The sequence below is a fragment of the Tiliqua scincoides genome, chromosome 2, assembly GCF_035046505.1.
Source record: "Tiliqua scincoides isolate rTilSci1 chromosome 2, rTilSci1.hap2, whole genome shotgun sequence".
In the NCBI taxonomy this organism is placed as follows: Eukaryota; Metazoa; Chordata; class Lepidosauria; order Squamata; family Scincidae; genus Tiliqua; species Tiliqua scincoides.
In genome coordinates, this window is record NC_089822.1 from 139001309 (window position 1) to 139013884 (window position 12576).

Consider the following 12576-nt stretch of genomic DNA (forward strand, 5'->3'; position numbering starts at 1 on the left):
AAATCAAAATTTGGAGGAATAAAACCATCATGTTATATTTCAATCAATGCATAATTTCATGCAGAATGCAATGAAACAAACCACATTGAAATATCTGTGTTCTAACAAAAGGTACAGCCAAAAAACCAGTGGAGGCGGGGCAATGGTACATCACCACGCCCACCACCTGGGGCATTGCCCCGCCCACTGCATGGGATGACATACAGGCCTCCCGCATTGGGTGACACAAATCCTAGTGACACCACTGGGGACATGCACTTCATCCTGCGGTGGAGAGGCAGTCACAGAGGCCTCCTTAAGGTATGGCAAGTTTTGTTCCCTTACCTGGGGGCTGCACTGCAGCTGCACCAGTGCTGGAAAATTGGACAGGATGGGGCCTTTAGGCATACATAGGATTGTAGATAGGACTCCGTTACTTCGACATTTGCCTAGCCTAGAGATATGCCTGAGGTTAGAGGATTTTTACCTTTGGATATGTAAGACCATAAAATCACTTATTTCCTGCACTGATGCTAGGAATTAAAAGTACAGTCAAGCAAAATAACAATTCTGACAACCCACATTTTATATGCAGATTACTCTATACAAAATTTTATTATATCAGACCATTAGATATACTTCATTGCTCCTGAACATTTTCCCTTTTCAGAACATAAAAGAAAGGTGGTATCCCTCATATTTTCTGCAGCAAAACACATTACTGCATGTTTACTGGTATTACCCACCACAAACTCATAAAGCAGCCATTTTCAAACTCTCATCAAGAGTTTGCACCATTGTAAATACTTGCAGGGCGGGGTGGGGGGAAGGCAGCGACATGATCCCCAGGATCGTGTTGCTGACGGGGCTGCAGGGACTGGGATGCACTCACCAGTCCCTGCAGCAGCCATCCTGGGGTGTGGGGAGCCCTGAGTGAGCATCTGCAGGGCTCCCCAGCCTGTAGAAAGTGAAAGTGGAGCAATCATGCTCCACTTCCGCAAAACAGGAAGTGCCTCCTCCCTGCCTCCGCCCCTTAAGGGGAAAGAGGCCAGGGCCTTCAGGCTGGGGCATCATGACTCCCCAGTTTGAAAACCACTTCATAAAGCATGGAAAGCATTCATCAGTGTACCTGCATCTTCAAATAACTGATTGAGCCAAGGACCCCAGATGCAAGTACTTCTCATGTTTGTCATTGTGTGTGTGTGTGTGTGTGTGTGAACATATACACATGTCTTTGAAAAGACTGGTCAAGTCTATACACATGCTGTAGGTGTACATGAGGCCCCAACTACATGTTACAGGGCACCCCAACCCAAATATCCTCCCAACCTTCCCAGTAATGTGAAGTTGAAAAAGACGCATGGCATGCCATAGCATCATTACATGAGCAGTACTTACCCTCCCACATAGGCACACAAGAGCAGGAACCAAAGGAGTAGGCACAGGCAACTCACAGGCATAATATCACAGGCATTAGAGAAGGACATGTTCTGGGTGCCCTGGGCACTGCTTCCATGGAAATAACAAATTCACTGAGAGAGGATGCTACTGGGGAGGGGTTATTTAAGTATTTACAGTCTGTCATGGTTCAGGAATGCTTCTTCCAGTGCCCTCATTTCCCACTGTCCACGCTGTGGTCCTGGACTTCCTCCCCATTTCCTTTCAAATGAAACTCGTCTGTCTCAGCTGACATAAAGCACCAGGCCTAGGGGGTCTATGATAGCCTGCCTTTGCATTCTTGACTGGACTTGGGTTTGGGCTCCAGGACCAAAGAGGTCTGGAAATGTTAATGTTTGAAGCATAGAGCATTACCCTGCCCTCAGGATGGCTTGGTGCTCAGGCTAGCATTCCCAGACAAGTGTGTGTCATCCACTCTTTACTGGTTTGCTGCAGGAAAGACTAGCTGAACACCAGTGCTCATGAAGTAATCATGTTTGCCATGGGAGGGACTGCCATCAGTACAAGAGATATCTGCAGAGCTGGGTGCTACATGCTGAAAACATCTGCACAAGCAAGCTTACCTTTATCCATCAAAAATCCTTCCCATTCCCTGTTACCCCAACTCAGCTGTAGTTCTTTATATTTTGTGAGTCAACGAAGAATCATTTGTGTGAACCAAAAAATGTCTTCATTCTTAAACTGAAGTGTTTGCATGGTTTTCTATTATACAGCCTCACAGCTAGCTTGCCTTATCATTTATTGATGCAGCATTGCTTTTGACTGTAGCTTTGCTGCTGTACAGTTACCACCACACCAGGTTATTTATTACCTAATTAAGTGGCAGGCCATTCAAATGCCCTTTTTTCCTGTGGATCCCAAATTATTTCTTTAATTCCACTTCAGTATTTCTGGTCCCTGCTCATAGAAGATTGTAAAAACAAAAGCATTCAAGAGGGCGAAAAGACTTGCAGTACTTCTTGTGTCACTGGTGCTTTAGTAGTGGCCATTAAAGCACTCATGGAGTTGAGCCAAAACCATTTGACTAGTTAAACAGCCTACTTTAAATGTACCCTGTTATTTATTTTAGTGGTGTAATTGCGTGGCTCTTTCGTGATATATTATGGTGGTTTCATTTTAGAAAGCCCAGCCTCCCGAATGCAAGCATGTTCCTAACTGTTTTTCCAAGTTTGCATGCAATTAACATGCTATAGTCTCATTTTCGTCCAAGCTGAAAATAAACATGAAGGAACCTGCAGAGACGTATGGACCCACTCCAACCAAGCACTTAAGAAATCAACGGGCCTGGAGGTTTTGTCAACAGCTCTACTACTACTGGTAGTTGGCAACCTTCAGTCTCGAAAGACTATGGTATCGCGCTCTGAATGGTGGTTCTGGAACAGCGTCTAGTGTGGCTGAAAAGGCCGATTCAGGAGTGACAATCCCTTCCACACCGGGAGCAAGTGCACTCTGTCCCTGGTCTGTCTCCCTGGGTATGGGCCTTCCTTCTTTGCTGCAGTCTGTTGGCAAAGTGTCTCCTCAAACTGGGAAAGGCCATGCTGCACAGCCTGCCTCCAAGCGGGCCGCTCAGAGGCCAGGGTTTCCCACCTGTTGAGGTCCACTCCTAAGGCCTTCAGATCCCTCTTGCAGATGTCCTTGTATGCAGCTGTGGTCTACCTGTAGGGCGCTTTCCTTGCACGAGTTCTCCATAGAGGAGATCCTTTGGGATCCGGCCATCATCCATTCTCACGACATGACCGAGCCAACACAGGCGTCTCTGTTTCAGCAGTGCATACATGCTAGGGACTCCCTAGCACAGGGGTGCTCAAACTTTCAACTTTAGGGATGCTGGACCTTTAACAAGTGTATAGAAGACAGAATTTCAGCAGGTATAGCTTGTCATCTGTGGGATGACAAGTTGCACCTGCTGCAATTCTCTCTTCTATGCACTTGTTAAATGTCCAGCATCCCTAAAGTTGAAAGTTTGAGCACCCCTGCCCTAGCATATGCAGATACGTGCGTCTCTGTTTCAGCAGTGCATACATGCTAGGGATTCCCTACTTTATAAATATCCCTACTTTATAAATATCCCTAATAAATATTTACTACTACTACTAGTAGTAGTAGTAGTAGTAGTACTACTACTACTACTACTACTAGTAGTAGTAGTAGTACATGGAATCCCTAGCATGTACTACTACTACTACTACTACTACTACTACTAGTAGTAGTAGTAGTAGTAGTAGTAGTAGTAGTAGTAGTAGTAAATATTATTTATTATTTACTTAATACCCAAAGGCCCATCACTATGATACTGAATGTGTGTAGAAAGCCTCCAGGATCCCTGGCATCAAAAGTGGATTGATTTGCTAATACCATTGGCAGTAATGGAAGTTTTTCTTCCAGAGGAAATAGCAGCTTTGGAAGCTCCAATCTGGACTGGAACTGCAGCAGAGCAGAAGGATTAAAACCTCCCTCTATCCCCACCTAGGTCTTAAATCCGGATCAGGGCCCCCCAAAACCAAAACACCCAAGTACAGAAGAACCAAACTACAAATTTCACATAATCTGTCCTTTGGCCCCAAAGAAACTTTGATGAAAGATTGGGCTATCAGTGTATACTAAAACACTTGAAAAAAACTTATTTATTTATTTATTTTATTTACTATATTTGTATCCCGCCTTTCTCCCTGAAGGGATCCAAGACGGCTTACAACATAAGTCTGAATACAAAAACAGAAATCACAAAGCTTTCCCGAGGGAAGCTTTATTTACCTCCACTAATTGTCACTGATGTGCTCCATAAGTTGAACACAGGAGTAGAATTGTTTGCTTGACCTAGCTTTTTCTTTATTCCATCTCATCTTCGTGATGATACCTACCTACCTACCTGATTCTTTCTAAATATTCAGTCCAGGTAGTCTGTCCTCCTGCAATTCCAGTGAGTATTGCTCTCTAACTTTTCACAATTTTCATCACAAACCAGAGCCCCACATACATACTGGTACATGGACAAATCTCCTCCCACAAGTTTACCCTTTCATTTCACTTGAGGGAACAACTCTATTGACACAAATGAATGTCTTCCATTGGAGCAACTAACAGCCCAATCCTGAGCTGCCCAATGCACGGGGCTGCAGTGGCGTCCAAAATGGCTGCCACTGCATCCAATGTGCCCCAGGCAGACACCACCGCCTCCATGGGAGAAGTGGACTTTCGTCCCCCTCACCAGGTAAAGCAAGTAGTCCCACAATGGGGCTAATCAATTCTATGATGACTCAAGTGTCAGCGTAGAATTTAGAACCTTCATGTTGGGCAGACAGCCTGACATGGAGTCTCAACATCTGGTGGAACGAAGCTCTACCAGTCCCACCTCCCTCCTGACCCACTTCTTCCCACCAGCACACCTCTTTCCTCTGCCTTCTCCTATCCCGGAACACCTCCTCCCCACCTCCCTCATGCCCCCACCTACCTCTCCGGTGCCCAGAGGTCCATGTGACTGCCGAGTGGCCGAGCTCTGTTGCTCCACTGGTGCTAGGGCCCACAAACGTGCCTTACAGCACATTTGCGACAGCGCGCACCTGCAGTAAGCCAGTGCACACTCATTAGGATTGGGACCTAAGTCCTTTGAATGGATGGGGAAGGGGAAGCAACTAGAATTCTGTATGCACATTGGAGCCTTGTGCCTTGTATAGAATATTACAGGCAGCATCAATACATCCTACATCAACCTGTCCTCCCCACACCGCCACAGGCCCCAGAGACGGGTGAATTGCGTAGGCTGAGCTTGTTCTGCACAAGAGTCCGGGGGGGCATGGGGAGGGAAGGGAGGAGGTGGGAGGGAGGCATTTTGGGGTGGGGGGAAGGTGGGCGGTGGGCGTTCCTGGGGGCGGGGGACAGGGCCAGAATCTGGCACTTATGCCAGATCCTAGCCCAAATTCCCATCCGTCCCAGGGCAGTTCCAGGCTGCTCAGATTTGCTTCATCGATTTTGGTGGCACAGTTCCAAGTAGCCCCATTGGGCTGCTGCAGCTCTCCCCCTGTAAGGGGAAAGGTTTCTCCTTGCCTCAGGCTGAGCCTCACAGCCCAAGTGTTGCACTGAATATAGCGCAGGCCCGTCTATCTGCCTGTTCCAGCACAATTAGGATTGCGTTGTCTAGTTGCTTTCCCACTCTTGGTGCCCTCTTGCTAGGGCAAGCATGTTATGCCTTGGGTCCAAGGTATGAATATGCATTCCTAGGCTATTTAAACCAGAGTTAATCATCAATATGCATACTAGCTAATCTCTGCTTTTTGTAATAACACAACAGTGCAACCCTATGCATGCCTACTCAGAAGTACATCCCAGTGAGTTCAATAAGATTTGTTGCTAGGTAAATGTGCATAGGACTGCAGCCTTAAGCGCTATGAGGATGCTGTAAGTACCTATCCTTCCTTCCTCTCTCTCGCTATTGTACATTTCTGAGAATGGAAAGTCCTACCACATTTGAATCTTCTTCATTTCTGGATTAATTTTTCAAAATAACAGTAACTGTGCTAAGGTTGTGTTTCATTTCTGCTCTTTTCAATGCACAAATGGGGGTGCAAATTGTTCATAATTTTAAAAACATGTTGAATGACTACACTTTCTTTTGCCAAGAAAAAAACTCATTCAAACTTGTTAAGGAGATGCAGTCAGATGCTTTCTTTTAGCACTCCAGGTTTGCAATTTTGAGAAAGTCTAAAAAGCTGGCAGTACACACAGTAGTTGTTTTTTTTTCCTCCTTCATCAAAGAGAGGGAAAGCTACAAAAGTCTCAAATTTAATCTGGATCTTCATACAGACTTTATCTCTCCAATCAAAATAACTGGGCCCCATAAAATGGAGTAATCAGCCTCCCACAGGAATAGACTCCAGTAGCTTCTGTCTAGTTATTTTTTTCTTTCCAGAGCAGACAGAGATATGGTGATATCTGCCTGTGTACACATGATTCAACTGTCTTTCCTTTACACGGGTGTTAATCAAGAGTGATTTCTAGCAAGAGTGATTTGGAATCAGGTTGCTCTAAATTCTACTGATTTCAAAAAGCAGTTTTGGACTATGACAGTTTTTTAAAGGGAAGATGACTTCAGTGTATAAAAGTCCACCCCCCCCCCTCCAATTGCCATGCTCTTAATATAATTTCCAGGTGGTGTTTTCAGTGTTGAAGAGCTTTAAAGATCAGGGCCAAACTACAGTATGTTGTGTGAGAAATGTGTGATTGGATGTTCTGTTTTTATTTTAAAGCAGTGGTGGGGACATGGCCAAATTTGACCAGCGCAGTGGCACAACAGGTGTTCTTTAATCCTTCCCCGCATGCAATTTTCCCAGTCTCGGTCACCCCCAAAGAAACCACTGCTAGCCACAGAGGGGAAGAATTGCCTTTACTTCCAGTCAGCTTCCTCTGTTTCAGGTTAAAACCCAAAACAGGAGTAGCATCTGGGCTGCTACCATACTAGCCTTAGAAATGATGCACGATTTCTCCAAAATCAAAATGAACTAATTTTTTCTTGTGCTTTTGTTGTTTCTCTCTTCCCCCCTCCCCATATTTCCTTTCTAGAGAGCTCTAAACTACAGAACGCAGGTCGCAAGCAATCTGTCTCAAGAAGCCTGAAGCACCTCTTCCATTCTTCAAACAAGTTTGTGAAGACTTTGAAACGGTTTGTCTTGATATGCACTAGAATTTCAGTGATGGAACACATGGCCACATGTTGGGAAATGTCTCAGGGCCCAATCCCATCCAATTTTCCAGTGCCAGTGCAACTGTGCCTGGGGCATGTGCTGCACCCTGTGGTGGGGAGGTAGTCACAGAGGCCTCCTAAAGGTATGGGTAGATTTGTTCCCTTACCTTGGGGCTGCATTGCAGCCACACCGGTGCTAGAAAATTGGATAGGATTGGGCCCTCAGTTACATAGCCCAAGGTCTGATAGTTGAGGTTGTTCAGCACTGAGGAAAACATGGGTAGGTTTTTATAAGCCAGGGACATGACCAAAATAGGACATGGAGGCCACACTCCAGGAGATTCTAAGGCCCTTCCTCAAACATTTAGCATTCAGCTATACGCAGCAATCCTAGGCATGTTTACTCATGAATAAACCCCTCTGTGTTCAATAGTAAGTGTGCTTAGCACTACAACCTTGGTCTCTAACCATCTGACAAAGCTAAACATGCAGGCAGGAGTATAATTTAGAATAAAATTAATTTGTCGTCGTCCCTTCCCCCCGTCTAGCACTCTGACAGATAAAAGCACACTGAGCCATTGGGATGGCAGTTATGCATTCAGGAACGTGGCACTTATTTTTAAACTGTACTACCAAGTCTGTTAAAATTACTCCGTATATTATATCTTTGGGTATGATCCAATCAAAGTGAAACCATCCTTGGTTTTATGCTTCTGCTTTTATACTCTATTTACACCTGTTGTATACTGGTGTCACTGTAACTTGCTGCTGCTTTTATACTGGTTTTAATATGGAAAGACCCAAGACAAAATTAAAGTGTTAAAATTAAGAATGTTAAAATAACAGCTTGATCATATCCTTTCCCCCTCCATAGCATGCAGCCACACCAAATATTTTCCCTTACCTCAATTACTATTGGGTCTCTTCAGACCTGCACCAGCTCTGTTCCTGGCACAAGTCCAAGGAGACAGAGGGGGTGTGTTGTGGGCTCCAGAAGGGACAGGGGCCCAGTACTAGTTGCTTGTGCCAGGATACACTCCCTCCTGCCTCCGACGCACTCCTATCTGCCCCATCCCATATGAACTATGTTACCACCAAGGACTTTGAAGCCTTAAGGGAAGCTTAGGTGTTTGAAAGTGTGTAACATAAAAGCTCATCAAGAGGAGATTCTTGATGGTCTTCTTTGAAGACCTGACCATGAGGACCTGACCTGACCTTTTCAGAAGTATATAAAAAGGAAACCTGCTGGGCATAGCTATCATCCTAATCCCCAATGGATTAGGAATAAAGCTTCTCCATGTGACCTCCAATGGATAGGGACGCTACTAAGGGAGTTGGTGTTTTTTGAACTTGCAGTTGATGTGTCACCCAGATGTTCTGGGATTGGGTAACTTAAAAGTCTGAAGAAATGCATTTCAAGAAGCTGCTCACATGCAGACAATTGTGTTTCCCAGGACCCCTTGCAAACTTACACTTCCAGCTTACCCTGGAGACTTCACTCCCTCACTCAGTCTGGAAAAATGAATAGTTGTAATGAATGCTATGAGGTGGCCCTTCTGCTGTCCTAAAATTAAAATTATTTGTTGTCAAGGCTCAGTTAGCTTTCAGAACGGCAGTAGAAAACAGTTTTAATGTCTCCTTAACACAGCTCCAAATTTCCTTAGTAATTTTGGCTGTCCTCTGACCCAGTTAAATCTATCAGCCTCTGCATCTTGAAGTGTCAGTCTCCATGAATGAAAGTTACGCACGCAGGATTATGCCTTCTTTCATCACGAGAGTGTTCAGTTTGCTTTTTTCTTCTTTGTATTTTGATAAGAGGTCATTTATTTCCAAAGAGCTCCCCAAGGGTCCTTCAATTCAGTAAATCCACTGATTAATGTATGTAACTAATTACAAATGTAAATATTTAAAAGGAATGAATTTTTATGTAAACAGTTCTGCAGATATGCTGGACAAAATGATGCTCTGTTACATTAATTCAAATCCAAAATAACCGATTGATTCGGGTGGTCTTAGTATTGAATCATGGTGCTGTAAACCAAGAAATCCTATGGCTTATGTCAATGGTTTTCAGACTATCCTGGGGAACCCTTGGATGCTTGTTAGGGATTCCTCAATGGAAGGACCAGTAATTGCAGACAAGCATCTCTGAAAGGGAGCTTGCCCACCCACTACTAGTCTTTGCCTGCAGAGTGCAGTGGGAGGGGAGGGGAGTGTGTGTTAGGATACACAGTGAGTTCATGTGAAACAGTGAAGAGGCCCAGGAGGCCTTGCCAGTGCCTTCAGTGAACTATGTGCCCTGGAGTCTAAAATACAACCCTATAATCTTCCACAATGCCCAGGGATTCCATGGCAGCTACTGAAGTTTTCCTTAGCAGACAAGTCAGTGTGGAAGTGTTTCCAGGAAGTAGAAAATCTGCAAATCACTGGTTTACATCTAATATTAATATGAAATGTTCTCTCTTTTTAATGTCCAAAAGCAGAAAAGTTTAGATCTTGCGCTTTTTACTTGTCCGAGTAGAATTTCTATTCAAACTGACATTGGTGTGTTTTGCTTGAACAGGGAGGCAACATCTGCTCCACGTTTGGGGGAGCCTTTGGGCATGACATCCTCAGTGGGCCCCCCTCTCTTAGTGAGCCCACCTCCTCATCATGACTATCAGGCCCAGCAGAAGCTGTAATCTCTTGAAATGGCACCAAAATTCCACTGCCCCCTCTCTTTTATTCACACATACATCAGTGTGTATTGCACCCACCACCTCCACTTCCCTACCTTGTCTTCTGCTTGGCATTTCTTTAAAACTGGGCAGACACAGAGAATCTCAAGAGCAGAATTGTTCCCAAGATATTCTGCACTTGGCCTGTTTTAAAGATGTGCCAAGTGGCAGAGAAGGAAGGGAGGTGGCAGTAATTGCAGTGGTGGTAACGATCCTCTTCTGCCCCCCATTGCCTCCTTACTTCCTCTATTGCTTCTTCAAAACTGAATGAGACTCTCAACATTCTCCATGCCCAGACTGTTTTGAAGAAGAGCCAGGGGAAGTGAAAAGCAGCATTGGTGGAGGACATTAGCCACTGCTGCCATCACCCTCTTCTCCCTCTCTGTCCAAAGGGTGACCATTTTCCCATCTCATGCCACTCAAAGCAGCCTGATGGGAGCTCTGGCTCTAACCACCATTACTGCCAACTTCTCCTGCTCCTCATTTACACTGTTGCTACCACCCTTTTGCTTTATACACAGAGAGCCAGTAAGCAAGTGGATGGTAACAGGAGCTGTGCCTTTTGGTTAAGTAAGCATGCACCAATACTCAGACCCTTGATAGTGGAACTCTGTTGGAGAGTGGGCTTTGACAATTACCCTATGATGCCAACTCCTGACACCAGCTCTGCATGGTGTGCAGTTCCACCCTTCTACATTTCTGAAGCTATTCTGCTATACCGTGCTGGAATTTAGTACAGTATTTAGTGACAATAACTTCTTGCTCTTCAATGCACAAATCTCTGGGCGTCCCACAACAGCTCCCTAATTGCTCTCTCCTTTTCTCTTTTGGATCCAGAGGACTCTATTTAGCTGTGATATTTTACTACAAAGACAACATGTTAGTATCCAATGAAGATCAACTCCCAATTGTGGAAATTGATGACTCTCATACCAGTTCCATTATGCAAGATTTTCTCTGGTTCACAAAGGTATGGTAGCAATCTCATGATGGTTCACAAAGGTACACAAAGCTCTGGTTCACAAAGGTGCAGTAGTCATCTCATGAGAACTATTTATTACATTTATATTCTGCCCTTCCACCCTCGGGGTGACCTAGGACCATACTTGAAATTATCACATTTTATTATCACAACAACCCTGTAAAGTAGGGTTGAACTGAGGAGAAATTTAGGGATGTCATTCCTTGGACATTTGAGCTCAAGCCCCTCCAGTCCAATAAGCACAAAATTATAGCACACTAGTTTCCATAGATGGCAGCAGCACGCAACTAGGTCCAGCACACATTCACCAGGCAAGGTTAGCTCCTGTAGCACCTGTCGACCAGAAAGGTTCCCCATCTGACCCAACATACCCATTTCTCTGATGATGATGGGCACCATATCCTGGCTCAGACAAAAGCCATCAGTTTAGAATGGGATGAAACAATCTTGTTCCCATTTGTGGGGATAAAAGCCTGGCTGGTTATTTGGGCCGTGTCATAAGATATTTGAAAATTATTATTTGTTGAGATTGTAAAATACCATAATGTACAAAAGGAAATCTTATCCTCAGCCATGAATCAAGGTAAAAAGAAATTGCAGGACAAGAGACAAAAGAAAGAGGCTTACGTGGATCATAAACAGAAAATATTATGTTCTATCTTTCGTTTAGGTTAGCTAATGTTCTGAAAGTGAATAAATGCACTCCATGCTTGCATCAGCCTTACCTTCCCAACTGTTTCTAGAAAGAAGTCTTGTTCCAAATTCTTATTTAAAAAAAAGTTTCAGTTAATCCAGGATTTGTTGGACGGAGATATTTCAGTTGATAGTGTGGTACAGCCTACCCCAGAGCTGGAAGGAGATCTCCCCTCCATCTTGATTGCCTGGTTCTGGCAGGAGCCCAAAGGACAGCTCTTTCCCACTGTTGCTGCAGCTCTTCGTTGCCAGCCAGGTGGCACCCCATATTTTACCAGATTAGGAGGAGGGACGCAGCAGCCGCAGCAGTCCATCTTCTTTCCTGGGCCCCGACCATTTAAAAATGTCCAGATTCCTCTGCTTCTGAGGCTGTATCCATCTGGATGCCTGGGCACCAGCAAGGAGGTTGCTTCTCTCCTTCCTGTAACCCAAAAGGCCATGGAGCACATAGTGAGCAATGGAGTGAAGCAGCTGCTGCTGCAGAGACATGGAGCATAGCTTGACATAGATCCCCCCCAGCAGTATGAGTCCTGGACACTTGCCCCAACAAGGCCCAACACTTACTGCCAGTCCTGCCTTGGGCCAGCCACCCTCTCAGCTTGACCTAATTTACAAGGTTGTTGTGCAGATTGAATAAGTGGTGGGGACAGTGTTTGCTGCCCTGTGTTCCTTGGAAGACAAGTGGCATAAAGGTACACAAGTAAAAACTCCCTTTTTTTTAGATCACATACCTTGTCAAGACCTCCGACCGCAAGGGCTTGGCAATATTTTATTGTTTAAGAATCACACATTTAAGGATCTCCATCTAAGTATTAGGTAAAAGCTTATAATAAAGGTGAAAGGAAAAAGTCTTAACAGCTGGCAGAGAGAGGTGCCAGATGCAAAAAGTACCCCTCCTCCATGCTGCTTCTGGCCCATGGAGATTGCACACTTTGACCATTTTTACAGGATGGTGCGCAGATGGACTGTGAGAGATACATGCTGTTTATGGGGGAATAGATGCAACATCTCTCTGTTCATTTATTAGCTGCCATAACCACACTGCCACCCACAGAAATGTGAAACGCACA

The 12576-nt window shown here is 44.8% G+C and overlaps 1 protein-coding gene across 1 annotated transcript in view; it reads left to right on the forward strand.

The window, feature by feature from the left end:
* The window catches only part of ANKFN1 (ankyrin repeat and fibronectin type III domain containing 1), a 118339-nt gene that overhangs the window by 69281 nt on the left and 36482 nt on the right, over window positions 1-12576 (forward strand). Inside the window, exons 8-9 of the mRNA XM_066617760.1 lie at window positions 6994-7093; window positions 10669-10801. Of these exons, the coding sequence (XP_066473857.1) occupies window positions 6994-7093; window positions 10669-10801 (233 nt within the window). The remainder of the gene's footprint in view (window positions 1-6993; window positions 7094-10668; window positions 10802-12576) is intronic.